This window comes from Neophocaena asiaeorientalis, unplaced genomic scaffold, assembly GCF_003031525.2.
Source record: "Neophocaena asiaeorientalis asiaeorientalis breed wild unplaced genomic scaffold, Neophocaena_asiaeorientalis_V1.1 scaffold177, whole genome shotgun sequence".
In the NCBI taxonomy this organism is placed as follows: Eukaryota; Metazoa; Chordata; class Mammalia; order Artiodactyla; family Phocoenidae; genus Neophocaena; species Neophocaena asiaeorientalis.
This window is the reverse complement of record NW_020172779.1, coordinates 14,706,342-14,727,360: the sequence shown is the minus strand read 5'-3', so window position 1 is coordinate 14,727,360 and position 21,019 is coordinate 14,706,342. Positions and strand designations below refer to the sequence as shown.

The following is a 21,019-nucleotide window of genomic DNA, read 5'->3' as shown; positions in this document are numbered from 1 at the left end:
ATCCGTCATCCGTCCATCTGTCCATCCACCCATCCATCATCCATCCATCATCCGTCCATCTGTCCATCCACCCATCCATCATCCATCATTCGTCCATCTGTCCATCCACCCATCCATCATCCATCATCCATCCATCATCCGTTCATCTGTCCATCCACCCATCCATCATCCATCCGTCATCCGTCCATCTGTCCATCCACCCATCCATCATCCATCCATCTGTCCATCCACCCATCCATCATTCATAATACATCATCCATCATCCATCCATCCATCATCTATCATCCATCAACCATCCATCCACCCATCCATCATCCATCCATCATCCGTCCATCTGTCCATCCACCCATCCCTCATCCATCATCCATCATCCATCCATCATCCGTCCATCTGTCCACCCACCCATCCATCATCCATCCATCATCCGTCCATCTGTCCATCCACCCATCCTTCATCCATCCATCATCATCCATCTGTTCATCCATCCATCCACCTATTCAATGAATATTTATTAAGACCCTCCTGTGTACCAGAAGCCCTTTTAGGGAATATAGCTATGAATAAGAAAGATAAGGTCCCCAACGATTTATTTGACAGGATGCCTCTCAGTCTTCCTAAAAGTAACTTGTCCCAAGCTCAAATTTTGTTTTTTTGTTTTTTTAAAAAAACATATTTATAGCTTATCCAGGACACACATGTCCAACAAAGATGGCATAAGGAGGCAGAGAATATAGTCAGGTTGGTCCCAAGCAAAGTTGTTTACTAAGCACTGTTTGCCTCTGATATTTTTTAACCTTACCTATTGGGTTGTCTCCCTTCCAACTTCTCTCTGATATCACAGCTTCACTGACACCTCCTCCCCACGATCTCATCTTATTCTGTATCCTGGATGGGAAGGGCAAGAATTGTATTTAAAAGTACCACTCCTAAGGTTCTCTTTGTATTTTGTTCATATGAACACTTCTATGAGTTTTTAATGTGCAAAAGTGGGCCCAAGAGCTGAGTGTGAGAGTAGAGACAAAAGAGAGTTTACTTGAATTGGAAGTGAGAAGAATCTAGATTGGAACAGAGGAGGACTCAACCCTGGAGGGAGTATATAAGGAGGAGAAATGGGAAGGGAGAGGAGGATATAACGCAGGAAGGTATAACCACTGAGAAGTTTTCCCAATGGAGAGAGTCTAAATGATTTTTTAATTTTAATTTTTTTAATTTTAAGTTTCTTAAAACAAATTTACATGGTTCATTAGTCAAAATAATATAGAGGCAAACAGTAAAACATCTTAGTACAACTTCCATCCCTGTCTACCCCATTCCACCCTCCTACCCCCCATAAATAATCTTTATATTTTTATATTCCAAATTCCAAAAGTATTTTAAGAGTGCGTCTAATATTCAACTTAAGTTGTTTGAGTTGTGAGGTAATCCTCGCCATTGACTAAACTCCGCTTCACACCACAGTCTTGTATCAAGTGTGTGTGTGTGTGAAGACAAGGGACTGCCAAACTCAACTTCTGGTTTCTTCTCCAAACCTGTTTTGCTCCTTTTGCTCAACTGAAAAAAAAATGGCATCACTGTAAGGAAAAAATCGTGTCCCCACCCACCCACTTGTGTAGCCAGAAACCTGGGAGTGGTGCCTTACCTGCCTCTTGCCCTCATGGCCACCCAGAACCCATCAAGGAAGACTGTTGTGGTTCTTCTCCAGGATAAATGTCCAAGTGCTGGTCTCCTCCTTCCCACTGCAGTCACCCAAGTCCAAGCCACCAGCTTAGGAAACTTCAGTGGCATCTTCTTTGGTCTTTCATTTTTTCCTTGCTTTCCTCCAATCCATTCTCCATGGAGCAGCCACGGTGTTCCCTTTTTTGTTGCTTTTTTGGTTTTTATTTGCGGTACGCGGGCCTCTCACTGTTGGGGCCTCTCCCGTTGCGGAGCACAGGCTCCGGACGCGCAGGCTCAGCGGCCATGGCTCACGGGCCCAGCCGCTCCGCAGCATGTGGGATCTTCCCGGACGGGGGCACGAACCCGTGTCCCCTGCATCGGCAGGCGGACTCCCACCCACTGCGCCACCAGGGAAGCCCGGTGTTCCTGTTTTTACCGTGGTAACATACTTCTTAAATGTACATTTCTGTGCCGTTAGATATACTCATATTGTCGTGCAACCAATCTCCTGAACTTCTTTGTCTTATAAAACTGAAAGTCTGCACCCATTACACACCAGCTCCCCGTTTCCTCCTCCCTCCAGCCCCTGCAAACCACCATTCAACTTCCTGTTTCTGCAGGTTTGACTACTTTAGGAGTGGAATCATACAGCATTTGTCTTTTTGCGACTGGCTTATTTCACTGAGCATGATATCCTCCAGGTTCATCCATGTTGTAGCACGTGTCAGAATTTCCTTCCCTTTTAAGGCTCTGTCGTATGTTTATACTGAGTTTTGTTTATTCATTCATTCTTCCATCCACGGACATTTGGGTGGTTTCCGCCTTTTGGCTACTGTGAACAGTGCTGCTATGAACATGTGAATTCTTTTTAAAAGCAAAGTTGATATCCTCTTCCCTTCTTAGAACTCTTTGGGTGTCTCCAGGTAGACCTAGAATAAAATAGAAATTCCTATGTTCCTCTTCCTATTTTCAAATTCTATTTCTAAAAATCCCTCACCGACCTGGCCTCTGATCCCGTCTTGCCCTTTGTCCCCCATTCACGTACTTTTGGTCACGTGCGCTCCCTTCAGTGGCACAAACCAGCCCTCACACCCTTTGCACCCACGTGCGAGTCTTCTGCCTGGAGAGCTCTCACTCCTTTTCTTTGAAATCTTGCTTCTTCTTGCTCTTCCAGTCTCAGCTTCCATGTCTGGAGCCACCGTTATCTTGAACCTGAACCACTGAACCTGGTTCTCTAATTGTTCTTCCCATCCACCCGAGGCCTCCCCTGACCACCCTGCCTCAGGTGACCGTATGATATTCTCTGTTACTGCGCTCTCTTTGTTTCCTGGTGTTGACTGAAAAAAAATGCACAGCCTAGAGGTTGAGAATTACTTTTTATTCGGCAGACTTTCTGAGGACTTAAGCCCTGGGTGCAGCCTCTCAGATTGCTCTGAGGGACCGTTCCAAAGAGCATCCAGGATATATAGGAGTTTCTGCCACAAAGACCGGGTGGTCAGAACATCGAAAGTTTACTGTTCATTAAAGAAAACCTGGCATCTCAGGTTAAGGAATTTCGTGCTTTTCTATGTATGGGAAGATGCAAAAGTCTGGGCTCATTGAAATCATTCCACTGATAGGCACCTCAGCTCTCTAGGGCCAGCATCTGGTACTTTCTCATCCTGAATCCCCTCAGAGTGCACCCTGGGGGGCATCGTGTTTCTATCCTGAGTTCCCTCAGTGTTCACCTTTGGGGCAGCTGTAATGTGATGGCTTGATGGCTGCAACATCCTTTGTTTACTGATTTGACAGGCAACATTTTCTTCATTGACACTGGTCAGATTTCCAACGATACATATATCTGTTTGCCTATTGTGTGATTTCTTGACCTTATTGTAAGCTCACTGGAGGCTGTAAACCACGTCTGTTTTAGTCACAACTATTACCTTAGCAAGTTACTAAGAGCCTAGCATTTTCAAGACGTAGAACACACTTTTGTGGAATAAATACATAACATTAGCTCTATTTTACAGGTGAAAAAAAAATGGAATCAGAAAGAGTTAATGCCTTACCCAAGTTAAAAAATATTACCTGCAGGGCAGTGATTTGAACCCAGTTCTCTTCTCCCAAAGGCAACACTCTTTCCACTCTACAGCACGTCCTCCCTCAGCTGAAGTTGGGTTCGTTTTCTTAATCAGAAGGTCAAATATTATTCTTCCTTCCTTCTTTCACCCAACATCATAACAGTGTTTTCAGTGCCTACAATGTGTCAGGCACTGTGTTAGATGCTGGATCATTAGACGAAGTACAGTTTCTGAACAAATAGCTTACACTTTTGGTTTCTTATGCTCAGCTCCGTTGACTTTTTGGGTGGGATAAGTTTTTGCTGTGGGGCCACCCTGAGTGCACTGTAGGAGGTTCAGCAGCATCCCTGGCCTTGACCCACTGGAAGCCAGTAGCGCTCTCCAAGTGACGTCAATCAAGTGCGATTCCAGACGTGCCATTGGGGGCAAAATGAGAGAGAGAGAGAGTCCCTCGGAAGTCAGAGATTTCATTATGGTGGCCAAGCGCCATGGTTGAGAAAAGTCTCTAAGAAAGCACAGTGAATGGATATCTGACTGGACCAAGAGTGGAAGTGTGCCTCGGGACTGATATTTGGACGAAGTTTCAGACAAAAAGTCGGTCTTTTGGATAAAAGAAGGGATGAAGGTTTTCCTAGATACAGGTCACCACTTGTGCCACGGCTGGGAAGTGTGAAATCGGGGAACTGCGTGGAGCTTAACACAACTTAGAGTTCCCTGGGGCAGGAGCCCAGGGCAGGGGCTGAACAACTCTGCCAGGAAAGAACAGCCTGGACTTTACTTTTGCCATCCTTAGTCTCTATTTCCAGTTTTCCCAGTTCGTGTTTGGAAATCATTTGTCTGCACTTAACAAATCAGGGACCCCGGCTTTCCAAGGGAAACTGATGTCAGCTTCAAGGAGAGCTTTTCTTGCGAGACCCGGCATAGCCTCCAAACACACGGCCTGAGTCATGCACTAGAAATCCATACGGAGAAGGGCAGAGATGGGTTTTGAGTTTCAAGGATGAACTTTGCCTTGCGTTTGATTATCCTTTGGGGTCTTGGATTTCAGGCGACACGATTAAGAAGTAAGCTGATCACCCACTTTGCTGGAGAAAGAATTCCGTTAAGCCTCTTAGGCTCAATGGCCATAATTCAGAGCCGAGATTCCTGACGTGTGCCCGACACATCTGGATTCCTAATGCTGTCAGAATCCATCTCTCATAAAACGGTCTCTGTGACCAGTGGGGTATTAAGTGAACATAGCCAAAGCAATTCGGACTGTTAGAAGTTGCAGTGAAACATTTAAATGCCAAACAAGCGAATCCTAAATCCCAACAGAGATAGAACCAAGAGAGTTCTTTCATTATCTGATAGTCAGCAGTTATCCTGAGATTTCAAATCAGGACAGAGTGGCTGCCATTACTTTTTTTACTTTTGTCTTGCTTAGTTTAAAATTAAGCTTCTCATACACTTGTCTCCTGCCCAGGTCAAGTTCTGTGACAGTGGTGAGTGTTTGAGACTAGCGTTGAGAAGAAGTACAGTAAAATAATACATAAATCCTGAGAACTCATCTCAGTTCATTAAAAAAAAAAAAAAACACTTTTTTGTGGCTCAGGAAATTTCATCCATCCTTTTCACACATGTCGTTAGCTTTCTACTGCTTCTGTAGGAAGAGGATTATTTACCGAGATAATGGTGACAGCCAGCATTTATTGAAAGCTTCTCACATCCGCATCCCAGACAGTCAGCTAAGCACTTTGCACGTATTCCCTCACTTAACCCTTCCACAGCCACATGTAACATGGGTTGGCCCTCATCATTGTGCCCGTGAAGGAGCTGAGGACCAGATGGCATGAGTTCTGTGTCCTAGGTTACATGTTTTTTAGGACGTTTCCCCTCAGGCCAGTTTTGCCCCGAAGTCCTGACCATCAGGCTGTGCTGCGCAAGGCTGTGGGGTGGGTTCAGAGATAACCAGGCAGAGTCCTTTCTTTGCCAGGACTACACAGTCGAGTGGGACGGGCGGGTGTGGGAATGTACAGCCTTTACCCTGTGTACCAAACACAGAGACGGAGAAAAACACAGCCTGTCTTTGGAACAGATGGGGAGAACTTAGTTTCCAAGAGGGGACCCTTGGGCAGTTTTAAAGGGCAGATGGGAATGAGGTCAACTGAGAAGGCAAGGAAGGGCATGGCTGAGTGCACCAAGGCATGCAGGAGGGGACTTGGGGATGGGCAAGGGGCTTGGTACTGATGGGATGATGGATCTGCTTGGCAGTATAGCAAGACAGGTAGGCAGGGGCCAGGAAGCAGAGGGCCTGAGAAGTGACTGACCTAAAGTCCCCTTTTCCCTTAGCTCATGGCTAGGAAAGCCTTCTCTGTGTGTTCAGTGGACATCCTGCCTTGTTTAGTATTTTTAGCCCCTGGACCCTGATTTATTCTCATTAGTCATTTACCTAGTACTGGTCAGGAAACCACTCTGAAAACTTTGACCAGCTCAGGAAAGTTGGAGTCATCTGAGTACTGGCATTTCTCTGAATCTACTCTGGGCATGTACATGTATTCATGTAACAATGCCGGGCGAGAGAGAACAGTCCAGAAGGAGTCAGGTGTCACAATTACTCATCCACCTGTTCGTTCATTCATTAATCAAATACTTCTTAGTGGCTTCTCTATGCCAGGCTGAAGACAAGAAGCATTACAGACATTATCATATGTAATGCTCCCCAAGTCTCTCCTTAGCAAAGTGTCGTTAGGCCCACCTAACCGATGAGGACCCGGTGCTCAGAGAGCGTAAGGCACCTGCTCGGCACGAGGTGCTCCCACCTCCGCAGCTCCAACGCCAGGACCTCCTCACCACCCCAGGCCACAGAGATGGCAGCGGCTTCTGGCGCGAAGCACCAGACGCAGACTCTAGAAGTACTCAGTTATCTCAGGCTGCCGCAAAGCTGACTTGACCAACCATAGTCATATTCATTTGTTCACTCATTTGTCCCACAAGTACATGCACACCTGCTGGGTACCAAGCCCCGTGTGGGTGATGGAGAGAACGCAGCTGAGCTGAGTGTACTGATGTGTGAAATAAGCACTATGGGTCTCTCTGGTCTGTACCACACAAAAGGACTTCCCTCCTGTGCCCACTCAGGTGAGGGGCAGAGGCTAAGAAACAGAGGGAGAAATTACTATTTACAGAGCACCTACTGTATCCCAGGCTCCATGCCAAATCCTTGACAGGCATGATCCCACTGCAACCAAGTGAAGTGGGATGTGCTGATCCCTATTTTAAAGATGAGGTAACTGAGTCTGGTTAAGGTCACAGGTTTGCCCGAGGACACCTAGATGGTTTCTGCACCAGGGCAACTTTCTGTTGGACTCATTAACTGTTTTTTGTGCCAAGAAGACTTTTGGCAGTACAATGAAGTCCAGGGACCCTTTCTCAGAATAACAACTTGGAATCCATAAATAAAAGGCAGACAGTTACAAAAGAAACTGATAATGTTGAAATGTAATTACCAAAATATTTAAACTTTTGAGATGCAGTCGTATACGTGCTTCTTTGTGTTGAATCTAATGGCATGATGTAGTGGCAGGTTGAATACTACCATAATTTCAAAGCAGTGACGAGCATGGCAATACCTGGAGATAACAGGATATAAAATGACCTGTGATTTCTGTTGTGGAAAGTCACAGGACATGGCTGGGGCATTGAGGATATTACTGGGGTTTATTCACACATTCATAATTGAAAGACATGCTAATTTTCAGTTTGAGATTAGTGAATTGAAATCTAATTAGTAAATTTAAAATGCAGTGTTTTTCCCATTCAAGCTCATGGACCTCCCCCACAGTTCTGTCCATGGCGGGGTGTCTGTGGACACCAGGTTAGGGTACTTGCTTTATGTCATTCAGTTCTGTTCAAGGAACACTTGATAACTCTTTGCCTCTGTGAGTCACTGTCTGGGCACCACGAAGCAGTACAAGGGAAGTTATTGATGCAGAGGAGACGGGAGCGGAGGAGGAATGAAGCTTTGCTGCCTGCTGCTATAGGCTGGCATTTTATATCCTGGATCTCGTTTAAGCTGCACTTAAGCATACGAAGAAACTGAAACAGAGAAACGCGCCTGAGGTGTAATAGCTAGTCGGTTGCCGAGCTAGGATCTGAACCAAGCCCTGTCCCATTCCAAGCGGCTCAATCAGATTGAGCACTGGAGGCGCGAGTCCCACTCCCGCGTGGAAGAGGATGTGTGCGTCTTTATGGAGAGGGACGGGAAGTTACGAAAGCCTGCACTCAAGGAGGAAAATTGTTCACTTTTGCTTATTTTGTAGCCAAAAGCTGGGTCTCTTGGATCGGGTTCGCCTTTCTAATCCTCGTGGTAGCAATACTAAAGGAAAGCTATTTACCCCTCTGAATGTAGATGCCATAGAAGAAAGTCCTTCTAAAGAACCAAAGCCTGTTGGCTCAAACAATAAAGAGCGTTTCCGCACCGCCTTCCGCATGAAAGCATACGCTTTCTGGCAGAGCTCTGAAGGTAACGCCCTTCCTCTTCCGCACCCTGTCTCCTCCCTGTCACCTCCTCCCACCCTCTTCCTCGCCTCCCTCCCTCCCTCCCTCCCTCCCTTCCCTGTGGAAGAACCCTGCAGTCTACAAAGTAGCCCTTTCCTACTGCCCTGCATTAGCGTCTCACTTGTCTTATCCTCAGCCCCTGGGCTGTGATAGGTCCCTGCACTCACTCCAAGAGCAGAGGGCCCACGTTAGCTGTTCTCCTGGGCCAGGGTCACCACATGTGTCTGCACATCCCCTCCAGGGAGCCTTGGGACATACCGCCATGGATCCTAAGGGTGGCCCTGATGAGTGCATTGCCATGGAGGTCACCTTGAAGGATGGAGAGGGGCCAGGTGCAGAGTGATCTGGACACCTGGGGAACTCAGCACCCCCAGGGGTGGGAAGAGGTGTTGGAGAAGTGCCCCATGGGGGCCGTAGGAGCAATACATCTGTGTGCCTCTTTCACTTACGAAAAGGGCGGATGAGTAGGGCTCAGAAAGTGACCACCCCCCAAGTCAAGGTCACAAGGATAATGACTGACAGAGCAAGAATCCAAACCCGGGTCTGTCTGATAGACACCCACGTGTGTCCCTTTGCTGCCTCCAAAGGGCCACTCCGGAACCCTGGGATTCACATCACCTCCATCCTAGCCTTCTCCCCCAGCAACAGTCCTGACCTACAGGCACCTCTGACTCAGACACCTGGATAACGGAAGGGAGATGAGGAGAGGGTCTGAATGACGGAATGATGTCACAGCTGGAGAACGCATCGGGGTTTCTGAAATGGGAACGGAGATTCAGGAGGTTGAGTTTGGATAGCTCTGACCGAACCAGGTCCCCGAGCCTTTCCAAGTACTGTGGCCTGCCATTGATATGTGTCTCCTTCCCTCCCAGATGCCGGGACGGCCGACCCCATAGCGGAGGACAGGGGCTACGGGAATGACTTCCTCATCGAAGACATGATCCCCACCCTGAAGGCCGCCATCCGAGCCGTCAGGTAACGCCCCCTCCTCCCTACCTGTGGGCCTCCCGAGGCCCCAGCTCAGCTCCCACAGGATGCGGTTTTGTAAAGTGCTCTTGGGCTTTGGGAAGGTGGGCAGAAGATCCCTCAAGTAACCCCTGAGTCAAGTCCAGAGACTATGTCAATTCTAAGGGAGCGGCTACATTAGCAGGTCATCCTGGGAGACCCTTGCTCTCCGTTTTATAAACATGCTTCCACAGGCCCCTGACAGTGTTTCCGACTGTCACCCTCTTGTCTGGCTTCGGCCACCATTTATTTTAAAGGATGTTGGGGAGGCAGGGGTGTATTGACATGGAGTTTTATTTTATAGGCTTCTTCCTCAAAATAGCTTTTCTTCCGTCTGTCTTCATCCATCTAGTTCTTTTTTAATTAGCATTTTCAACAAGATAATCACGGATAGGATTTTTTTGTCTGCTTCAGACAAGACTGTAATTCACTCCGGCTATTTCTGTTTTGTTTTGAATTCCACAAGAAAATAAAAATATGCTACTACTTCAAGGGAACTTTGACCAGGATATGGGCTTATAAGCACTCCTCCATAGTGGCAGTGAATTCTAGAAACTAAGTCAGAGTCTCTGAGAACTAGTCGTGATATTTTCAGAAGATTCCCAGTCCAGTAGATCAGGGAGCACAATAGTTTATAATATGTGACCCTCAGCAAAGCCTGGTTCCTCGTGATCCCATCCTGTACAATGTCCCAGAAATGAGGCTGGATAAAAACACAACGGCCTGGATTCATAACTGGTTGAATGGTCTTATTCAAAGAAAACCAATGAATGAATCTGTGTCAAGCTCGAGGGAGGTCTCTGCCGGGATGCTTCACGGTCTGGCTTCTGCTCCATCCTTTTTAGCATTGTCATTGATGCCTTAGTTCAGGGGTTGGCAAACTTTTTCTGTAAAGAGCCAGGTAGTAAATATGTCAGGATTTATGATCCATAGGTCTCCGCTGTATTCAACTTTGATTTTGTAGTGCAAAAGCAACTGTAAACAGTCTATAAATGGATGACTGGGACTGTGTTCCAACATAACTTTACTTTCAAAAACAGGCAGTGGGCCAGATTTGGCCTGCAAGCCATAGTTCCTGATACCTACCTTAGATGAAGCTATGTAAAGGGCAGGCTTAGAAAATGACGTAAAATTGGAAAGGATGGCGAGTTGGATATACAGTCAATAGGCAAAAATAGTGTTTAGGGGCTGACGCCATGGGCTATGACGAACAAAATGAGCCTTGAATGCACCATAAAAAAGACCTGTACATGGGACTTCCCTGGTGGTCCAGTGGTAAAGAATCCTCCTTACAGTGCAGGGGACTCAGGTTCGATCCCTGGTCAGGGAACTAAGATCCCACATGCTACTGAGCTCGAGCGAGAAAAGAAAGAGAAAACCCGAACACCACAACTAGAGAGAAACCCGAATGCCACAACTAGAAGAGAAGAGAAAACCCGAACGCCACAACTAGAAGAGAAGAGAAAACCCGAACGCCACAACTAGAGAGAAACCTGTTGCCGCAACGAAAGATCCCTCATGCCTCAACAAAGATCCTGCGTGCCACAACTAAGACCCGAGGCAGCCAAAAAATAAAAGACCTGTACAAGAATGAGATGGGAGGACCCGGGAAGCTGTGTTTCCTACCTGGCCTATGATTAAAGGTTTTAATTGACACTATGTTCAGCAAGAGTTGACCTCGTGATGGGAATTTCAAGGAGCATTAATCACCTAGGATGACTTTATTGGTTCCCAGGAAGATGGAGGTGAGGGTTCAGCATCTCCAAGTTCTGGGTGCCCCACTTAATTGAGAACCTGAGAAAACTCGGGGAACAGAAGCTAGCTTTTTTCTCTTCCAGGAGCTCATAAGCCAAAAGACTAAGGAGGCTATTGAGGAAGAGATATGTCAGCTGTCCTCAAATAGAAAGCAGTGTGACACAGGATTAGGACCGCGAGCCTTGTCTGCGTACAAACCTGGGTCTGAAGGAAACTCTGACGTTATGAGCTAGATGGCCCTGGGAAGATGCTGAAGCTCTCTCGGCCACAGTTGCATCATCTGTGAATTGATCTATTAGCAAATTGTTAAAAATGCACTTAGCTCAGTGTCTGGCATGTAATGAATGTGAAATAAATGTTAGCTCTTATTGTTACTATGAATTTATTATTCAAATGAGTAAGAGGAGGTAGTCATGAAGGAGAGACGCTAGCTAGCCTCATTCAGCGTGTTTCCAAGAGGTAGAACCAGGACCAAGAGTTGAAACTTCTCATCAAGTTGTTTCTCTTTGGATCTTTTATCCTCCCCCGCCCCAGAGTTTGCTCATCTTGTATCATAATTTCCTTTACTCTCCACTCTTGATGTACAAATGTCTCTTCTTTGCCTTGCAGAATTCTACAATTCCGTCTCTATAAAAAAAAATTCAAGGAGACTTTGAGGCCTTATGACGTGAAGGATGTGATTGAGCAGTATTCCGCCGGACATCTTGACATGCTTTCCAGGATAAAGTACCTTCAGACGAGGTAAGACAGCACACCTGGAAGGATGGTGCTCTCCTGACTGCTAAGGAATTAGAGCCAGGTAGACCTTAGCGCTGAGGGTGAAAGGCATTCAGTAATCCACAGTGCAGGGGAGAAATTTTAAGAACAAACATATTCATCAAACATGGATGTCAAAGCCAACCAACACCAGATCAGACAGGCTGGGAAGAATTTCTATGACATTGACACGGCCAAGATCAACACCCTGATTAAGCCTCAGGGAGAAAAAAGGCATCTGTGCTACTGGCCCCTGACTGTGCTGCTTTGGATTTTGCCAACAAAATTGGGATTACCTAAAATGAGTCCAGTTGACTAATTCTGAATATAAATTTTCACCCAATTAAAAGTTCATCAAGTGTTATTTATACTAGTGAAAATATGGAAACAGCATTGATTCCCAATTCCCAGTAATTGCCTCCATTTTTGTTAAGCACCTGGTGCTCTACATTTATGTCTCCAATCCCTTATAACCCCCTAATTATTGCATTATAGCTGTCATTTTACCAGTGATGAAACTGAAGCTCATAGGACAATGGATTTGCCCAAAACTACCCAGCTAGTAGGTGGCAGAGCTGGAAGTCAAACCAGATCCAACTGGTTACAAAACTCCCATTCCCTGTAACATACCACACTGCCTCAATTCTATAAATAGTGATTAAGAAAATAATGGTACCTGCTCTCATTAAAAAGTTACGCAGCCATCAAATGACATGTTAAAAATGTATATAGTGACATAAAAATTTATGTGATTAGTGAATATATATATACATAATATGATTACTTATAGTACACTTAGATACTTACATGGACATACATATGATTATATTTATATATAGTCTACCTAGATCTTGTGATGATATTAACTATGTTATTTATATACTATGATTACAAAAGTGTACACACGTAACGTTTATTCAGAAATATACACAACACATACACACTCTCCCTTACAGGAGCCAAAAGAAAAGAAATAAGACTTCCCCCAAGGGGTTACCGTAGCTCTACTGATGTGATGAGTCCATGTGTGATTTTTTTTCTACTTTTTAAATGTATCAAATCTTCAATGAATTGTAAAAATATCCTTTTAAAAAGAAAATCATTTAAAACAACTAAAGGACACTTTGATGTCAAGTCATAGAACTGACATCAGGAAGCCAAAGCCCTGAGGCTCATTCTCAGACCTGTGTGAGATTTCAAATTGACATGAGTCAGGTCCTCTCTGGACCTCAGTTTTCTCATCTGAAATATTTCACCATTGGGTTGTCCTGCAGAGTTCATAGGACCATCATGTTGAATGAGCTGACCATTAATGATGCTGCTGGGTTGGAAGAATGCTTATTTGTGACCTGCCTTTATCCATAAATGGAATACCAACTGTGACGGCCCAGCACAGTGGCGGGCACACGATCGGCGCTCAATACCTGCCGAGCAAAAGGATGCGTGAACAAGTTCTGAGCCTAACATGCTGTTATTTATGCAGTATGTCTCTCTGAGAGATGGAAGGAGGGAACACGATGTCTAGGACATACCGGCCTCCAGAAATATCAGCCCATCTTAATGTGCATCGAGTGGACCTTTGCACAGTCATCATGTTTGGTATTTAGCAGGCACATGAATTTCTGAGTCTTAGCGGGAGGTTGACTGCCGAAGTGGGCTAATCACATACCCCCAGCCATGCTGATACTGCAGGAGGCCAGAGAGAAAGGAAGGGTGATTTAGTACATGGTGGGGTCACTGGAGGAGCGGTTGGGTTTGCAGAGAGAGTAAGGCATGGCTTCTTCTGGGTGCATGGTCTTAGTGGTCCTAGGCCTGTGATAAGCCTTCAAGGCTGTTCCCACACCCTGCCCCTGCCCTAGCCCTGCAACTTGATGAGGGGAGGGGGTGGGCGGGGGCGTTTGTCTCCTGTTGTGCTCAGGGTGGCGCAGATAGGGAGCTAGTGGCTTGAGCAGAAATGGAAGCAAGGCGTGGGAGCCAGTGTTGGATCATCCCTCTAATGGTCGGAGAGGCCTGCAAAGCAGCAGAGAAAAGAGAGCACAGCTGAAAACAGAGGCTAGGGTTTAGGAAGAAAAACTCCCTAACTAGATGTTTTGGGTGGAATAAATGAGCCGGAAGACCACGTAGGCTGTAGCACACATGACATTTCCTGTAAGAAATAACAAGACACAACTGTCACCCTGTCTCAGTGGTTTGGCTGCCTCTCTCCCCTGGGATAGAGAGATGCTCCCGGTACCCCTGGACCGAAAAAAGATAATGATACTTTGAGATTATAAATTCTTACTCTCTTTCTGTCCCTCTGTCTCTGTCTCTGTCTCTGTCTCTCTCTCTCTCTCTGTCACCTCTTCCTTTCCCTTTCCCCCTTCCTCTCTCTTGTTTCTCTTCTCCTTTATATTCCAAACCCACAGCTGACTACAGAAGGAAGAGAATGAATTGCTTTCTTCTCTTTTCATGTAAAGCTGTTTTAAATTTAATCCCCTCTCTTTGTGTGCTCTCTTTCAGAATAGATATGATTTTCACCCCTGGACCTCCGTCTACTCCAAAACATAAGAAGTCTCAGAAAGCATTCACCTACCCATCCCAGCAATCTCCCAGGTGGGGCCTGTGGTCATGGGCTGACAGGCTGTGTGGTGCCAAAGCCCACAGAGCATTCCCCAAATCTCAGCTGGGTTCCTTCACGGTGGGGTGAGGTTGCCATTCCCCTAAACCAGATGAAGAGAAAGAGTTTGAAGCCTATTCCGGCCTGTGGCCATTTGAGAGGTTTCTGTACAAAAGACTTGCAGCCCCTCCACCCAGACCCTGTAGGTGACACTGCTTTTTATGGCTATTGAAAATGAAACTAATGGGTTCCTAGTTATAAAATAAGAGGAGACTTATGAGCTTTATTGGAACCGAAAGAATATGTCATGTTGGCAGAGCCCAAGGCACTCCTGGTCAGCTATCTTGGCTTTTCCTGCATCATCACCCACAGAGCCCAAGAAGGACATCAGATGTCAGGTCCCTGACAACATTGTAACAGGTAGAGCTGTGTCCTTCAACAGAGCAGCTCCGCTGTCCCTCAAAAAAGGTTTGAGAATTGTCCTTTGTTAGGTCCTCATGAACAAGGAGCCGTCCTTTAGAACAGCGGTCCCCAACCTTTTTGGCACCAGGGACCGGTTTCATGGAAGACAACTTTTCCACGGACTGGGGGTTGAGCGGGGGGATGCTTTCGGGACGATTCAAACACGTTACCTTTACCGTGCACTTTGTTTCTATTATTACGTTGTAATGTATAATGAAGTAATTATACAGCTCACCGCGAGACTGACAGGAGACGGAGCTCACGCGGTAATGCCAGCGACGGGGAGCGGCTGTAAATACAGGTGAAGCTTCGCTTGCTTGCCCACCGCTCACCTCCTGCTGTGCGGCCCGGTTCCTAACAGTAGCGGTCCGTGGCCCGGGCGCTGGGGATGCCTGCTTTAGAAAGTCCACTGTAAAAGAAGTGTATACTTCTTTATTCCCGAATGTCTTCAAGGCAGGTAACATGAGTGAAGGGAGGTAGGCATAAGAAATGTTATGCACCTTATCATAATAAGGCTCCTTATTATTAAAGAAGGGAGAACATAAGGAGGATAATATACAGCATCTAATCTTTGGGCTCAATCCTGGGGATAGAATAGCAAGGGGTGAACGTGCCCCATCCCGAGGAGGTAACTGTTACTTTGTTCTGCTGTTGCTAATTATACCAGTGAAGATCCTCTGTTTCCAGAGAGTCTGATTTCTCAAGAAAAGCTGCATATCCAGATGTGATGTACAATTCCCCATCTCTGAGACGGCTTAAATGTTTAGAACCCTGTGCAAGCCGAGGAGAACACTGGTGGGCTTGGATTCAGCACACAGGCCACCAGTGTTTGACATCTGCTTTAATTCAAGATTGCTCAGCCCAAGACAGGCCAGGGTCTTAGCAGGAGTCAGTAGCCTAGAGAGAAAAACCAACTGCCTAGAAAGTGCCAGACATGAATGGTTTCAAGCAATAGCTAGGTGCCCTGAAAGGTCTCTTCTACATAGAGCAATACTGAAACTAACTGGAATTTAGGCAGATGTGAACTGTGCCTGGCCAAGGAGCAAATGCAGCACACGTCTCCATCCTGTTACCTACGAACAGCATCTTTTGCATCATTTTCCAGATTTCACATCTGTTTCCCAGTCTTAACTAAATGAAACAGATGAAATATTGGAATATTGGTCCCCACTGTGTAGAATTTCAGAGATGAGACAACTCCTCCCCCACTCCATCCTCAACCAGTCGTGAGACGGAAAGGCCAAGGAACATAATTTAAAGGAATCAAACACTCTGGGCACAGTTACTAACCTTGACACAAAGCTTCCTAAGAGCAGCTTAATATTCAGCTTCAGGACTTCCCTGGCGGTCCACTGGTTAAACTTCACACTTTCCTGCAGTAAACACGGTAAGCATGAGATGTCCCTGTTGAAGACAGGAAAATGCTGGCCTTTCCTGATGCCCATCTGCCTCCAGAGTTGCGTGGCCTCTTCCAGACCACGTCAGCCTGAACACGAGAAGGATAGTTCCAGGGGCCACAGCCCACCTAGCTGAAATGACCTTGCAAGGCCAAAGTAGCTATCACAATCTTACAGCAATATGGGCTCTTTCCTAGGAATGAACCGTATGTGGCCAGACCATCCACATCCGAAACTGAAGACCAGAGCATGATGGGGAAGTTTGTGAAAGTCGAAAGGCAGGTAGGTCCTTCCTTTCTCTCACCAAAAACCAAGTATGTGAAATTTACTTTCAAATGTCATTTTTTTCATAGGGAGATGACATACTTGAGAATCTACCATTCATAAAAGGATCTGGAAATGAAATCGCCGATTCAGCACTTTACTGGTTGGGTGGTCACATGCAAGTGAATGAACTGTTCTGAGTCTTAGTTTCCTCGTATGTAGAACAGGGATTTTAATACCTCATAAGGTTGCCATGAGGACTAAATCAACTGATACCTGTAAATTATCTACAGTAGTAGCTGGCACACAGTAAACACTCAACAAATGGCGGCTCCTGTTACCATGAACTTCATGGTGTTGAAGGAATGTTGGTGACCTTCTCCACGTTTATTCGTAATTCTCTTCCTTCCCTGAAAGTTTGGGTCATTGTGTGGCCGGTGTGAAGGGGCCTGGAGGAGGGCAGGCTGTGGGTGGGGTTCATTCAGGGCAGAAAGAAACCTATTCAGTGACAGCACCCTAGGTAGCCCACCTCTCCTCTCTGCAGTAAAGCAGCTTGTATTTCAGGATCGTTTGCCCAGCTTTACACTAGATAAATAGCACTGTCAGTTTCCCTTAGGATTCCTATTAACCCTTTTATTTTATTCAGAACCTCAAATTGGATCTGTGCAGAAGAAGCAAGAGAGAATTCGAATGATTATTCTTTTTTGGGATATCAGGAATATCCTTTTTCCATTTTAAATTTTTAATTTCTCATCTCAGCTCTTCCACTTACCTGCTCTGTGATGTTTGATGAGTTACTTCATCTCTCTGTGCCTCTATTTCCTCACCTGGAAAATAGAATAATAGCATCCACCTCATAGGGCTGTTACGAAAATTAAATAAGTTAATATCTTTAAAGTGCATACTAACTGCTAGAGAAGTATTAGTTATTGTTAAGGCTTGGGTACCAACTCAGCCATGACCTAGTTCTACGCTGTGTGTCTTCATCTGTAAGAGAGGATGGTAGACCTGCCTGCAGTGCTTCCTGGTGAGTTATGAACTGTCAGGGAAAGAACATGCCATGCACACATGAATGCACACTTGTGTCTGTGCACTCAAAGATTTTGATACGTTCTCAATTGTGTGGGTAGGAACAGATAGATGCAGCTTATCTCAGTGTATCTTCCCCTGGCCTCCAAGACCCCTAGGCAGGGTCTCCAGTTCTGAGAAGCTCAATTCTTGCTAACCACTGCCCTTGTATCTTTGGGGCTTACATCACCAGGTAGGGGAAATGTACACAAACAGTCTAGATGCTTCTGTAAGGGGATGTTTGCAAATCAAGATCTCCCGCTCCTAGACCCAAACGCAGCAGCAAGGCCACCTCCTCCTCGGGTAAAACTTGTCCTCCACCCATCTCTCTGCTTCCGGCTTTCTGGAAAGTCCTTGCCCTGTGTTTTTTTTTTTTTTTTTAGATTAGCACTAATCCATGTGCAAGGCTCAAAATTAAGAGGCACAAAATAATTAGCTGTTATGATGATTACGACTTGCAAGAACCCTCTTCCTTTCTGAAAAGTAAACGCTATAGTTTTTCCTCCCGACCAGTAAAACTACCCGCAGGTCCGGAAAAAGCAGCGATTCACGGTTCCTTGTATTTTCCAGGTTCGCGACATGGGGAAGAAACTGGACTTCCTGGTGGATATGCATATGCAGCACCTGGAGCGGCTGCAGGTGCACGTCACCGACTTCCGCCCGACCCAGGGGACCTCTTCGCCAGCTGAGGTGGAGAAGAGAGAGGACCGCAGGGAAGCGGATTTGAAAACCATCATGTGTAACGACTCTGAGACCGGCGCCCCCAGCGCTCCCTACAGCGTCCACCAGGTGCCCATTGACAAGGCCGGCCCCTACGGGGTTTTTGCCCACGACCCCGTGAACCTGTCCCGAGGGGCACCCAGTTCTGGAAAGGTTCACGCCACCCTTTCCTCCTCGGCGACCACCTATGCGGAAAGGCCCACCGTCCTGCCTATCTTGACTCTTCTCGACTCCCGAGGGAGCTACCACTCCCAGGCTGAACTGCACAGTCCCTGCTCGGACCGGGTCTCCCCCCAGCAGAGACGCAGCATCACCCGGGACAGTGACACACCCCTGTCCCTGATGTCCATCAACCACGAGGAGCTGGAACGCTCTCCAAGTGGCTTCAGCATCTCCCAAGACAGAGACGATTTTGTGTTTGGCCCGAGCGGGGGGTCAAGCTGGATGAGGGAGAAACGGTACCTCGCCGAGGGTGAGACAGACACGGACACAGACCCCTTCACGCCCAGTGGCTCCATGCCTTTGTCATCCACGGGGGATGGTATTTCTGATTCGATATGGACCCCTTCCAACAAGCCCACTTAAAAGGGGTTGTGGGCTGGCTCCTCCTTGTAATGTAGACAGACTTTGTATAGCTCACTTGCTCTCACACCCGCCATGTACCTGTGAGATCCCCAGTGGCTGCATCAAACGCCTGCATGTGCGTGGTAGCCCCACCTGGGCTGGGGCTTCTCGTGGCCTTTTTCTTCTCCAGGTGACCACAGTGAAGCCGCTTCCTTTCAAGCATGGTTTGCATGACTTTACACTATATAAATGGTACCGCTAACCTCTTTAGGATACACATTTATCCGCTCTTCTTACTTTGAATCATGACTGGACCAGTACAGGGAGAAATGACTGAGGAGCCGTGCTATGTGTCTGTGTGGTCGTCTGGTTTGGGTTTTGGTTGGGTGAGCAGAGAAAGTCGTTTACGTTGTTTCTAGCGTCACTGCCCCTTTGTGTAAAACAGTCCCAACGATTAACCGTTTTCTAAAGCAAGCAAATAATTCTCTCAACAAAAATACATTGCGTACCAGTGACGTTGCCTCCTGAGCTAAAAACGTGAGGGCAGGAACGAGATAGTCATCACATCTTCAAAACCAAGAATTTAAAACATTATTTTACTAAGGAAAGCCTGGGAAAACCTTCCAGAAGCTCTCAAAGGGACCTCACTAAGTCTGTCATCGTCAACCATCACGCCCCGGTTTCCTCATCTATGAAGGGTGGTGGCGGGTGGAACGTGTCGGATGAGTTGTGACTAGGCAGTAGGCAGGGAGAAAACACACACACACACACACACACACACACACACACACACACGCACGTTAAGACAGTTCCCAAATTACGTAGCCAAAGATAACAGACTTTATCAGCAGCGGGGTGCCCCTCGGGGCAGGAGCTCAGTGCCTTCAAAATGAGGTTCCAATTCACATTCTTCCCCGAGATACTGTATAAAATGTCCACCTCACATAGGAACTAGAGTCAAGAGGGCGCACAGAATTATCCAGTCCACATCCTTCCTTGTAAAAATGAGAAAGCTTAGGCCCGGGTAAAGACATATGTCCAGGGCCACTCCAGTGTTCCCCGGAGACCTGAGACTCAAAGCCCGGTCAGCTGACTCACTCCAGGCCCTGGTCCCTCCTGCCATGCCACTCTGCAGTTTACACAGCAGGACCGAGGTGCCTGTACTCTGTTGTGTGGAAAGCATTCGTGACACTGTTTACCCAGCGGGAGGAGGATGTCTGCTTTTATTGCAAAACATGTTTGTCGGATGCTTTGCATTTTGGACCCAGAAAAAAGTAGTAATACAAGTGAGCTACAACATTCATTAATACGCAACTAGACAAAATTTCCACAACCATCCATTTTTCCTCCTCTAGATTTTTTTTTTTTTTTTTTTTTTTTTGCGGTACGTGGGCCTGTCTCCGCTGTGGCCTCTCCCGTTACGGAGCACAGGCTCCGGACGCGCAGGCTCAGCGGCCGTGGCTCACGGGCCCAGCCGCTCCGCGGCATGTGCGATCTTCCCAGACCGGGGCACGAACCCACGTCCCCTGCATCGGCAGGCGGACTCTCAACCACTGCGCCACCAGGGACTCCCCCTCCTCTAGATTTTTTAAACCACACATAGCCCTAAGACTAGCTGAGCTCACTGTCCTACTATATAAGCATTAATATGAAGCAGAAGCCATCCTGCTAGGAGATGTTGCTATTCTCTGAAACACACTGATGGAAAAGGTTTCCGTTAGGCTTGAGGTAATCAGCTAAATGACTACACTGCAGTGTTATTGTCTCACTCTTTTCATACGTCTAAGCACACATTGTGGATGGTTACCTTGATGACAGGATGTTTGAAATGGCCTAAGCGAGTGTCTACGTCCCACCGACGTTCTTTCCCTCGCAGTCTTGTCAAGAGCCATAATGGCTGTGGCAGACATGATGGTGGATGGTTTCATCGTTACCTAATGCAGGGATCTTGCACTATATTGGAGAGAGGAGCTCCTTCCTCAGAGATTGGTTTCTTTCAACCTATGTGTCAACAGGTACCATGTATAAGGCTCAGAGTACAGTAATAATGAAGGGTCAGCCCCTGACTTTAGGGACTTAAAACCAAAGCCCGAACTCCTTGGCTTTGTGAGGGGTAAAAAAGGAGTTTTACTTGGAGAGTCCCACGAATGGATGGGTGTTGGCTTTGAAGTCCG

General features: G+C 46.6%; 2 protein-coding genes across 2 annotated transcripts in view; one reads left to right on the top strand and one right to left on the bottom strand.

Annotated features, from left to right (window-relative positions):
• The window catches only part of KCNQ3 (potassium voltage-gated channel subfamily Q member 3), a 288,456-nt gene extending 268,902 nt beyond the window's left edge, over positions 1-19,554 (top strand). The window contains exons 11-16 of the mRNA XM_024741287.1: positions 8,021-8,223; positions 9,131-9,233; positions 11,628-11,759; positions 14,274-14,366; positions 16,427-16,511; positions 18,132-19,554. Coding sequence (XP_024597055.1) covers positions 8,021-8,223; positions 9,131-9,233; positions 11,628-11,759; positions 14,274-14,366; positions 16,427-16,511; positions 18,132-18,866 — 1,351 coding nt within the window. The 3' untranslated portion in view covers positions 18,867-19,554. The remainder of the gene's footprint in view (positions 1-8,020; positions 8,224-9,130; positions 9,234-11,627; positions 11,760-14,273; positions 14,367-16,426; positions 16,512-18,131) is intronic.
• Positions 12,674-21,019, bottom strand: part of EFR3A (EFR3 homolog A) — a 186,371-nt gene continuing 178,025 nt past the window's right edge. The window contains exons 25-28 of the transcript XR_003002748.1: positions 17,266-17,320; positions 16,123-16,236; positions 15,068-15,241; positions 12,674-14,473 (exon numbers count right to left, since the gene is read on the bottom strand). The gene's annotated coding sequence lies outside the window, so the exon portion shown is untranslated. The remainder of the gene's footprint in view (positions 14,474-15,067; positions 15,242-16,122; positions 16,237-17,265; positions 17,321-21,019) is intronic.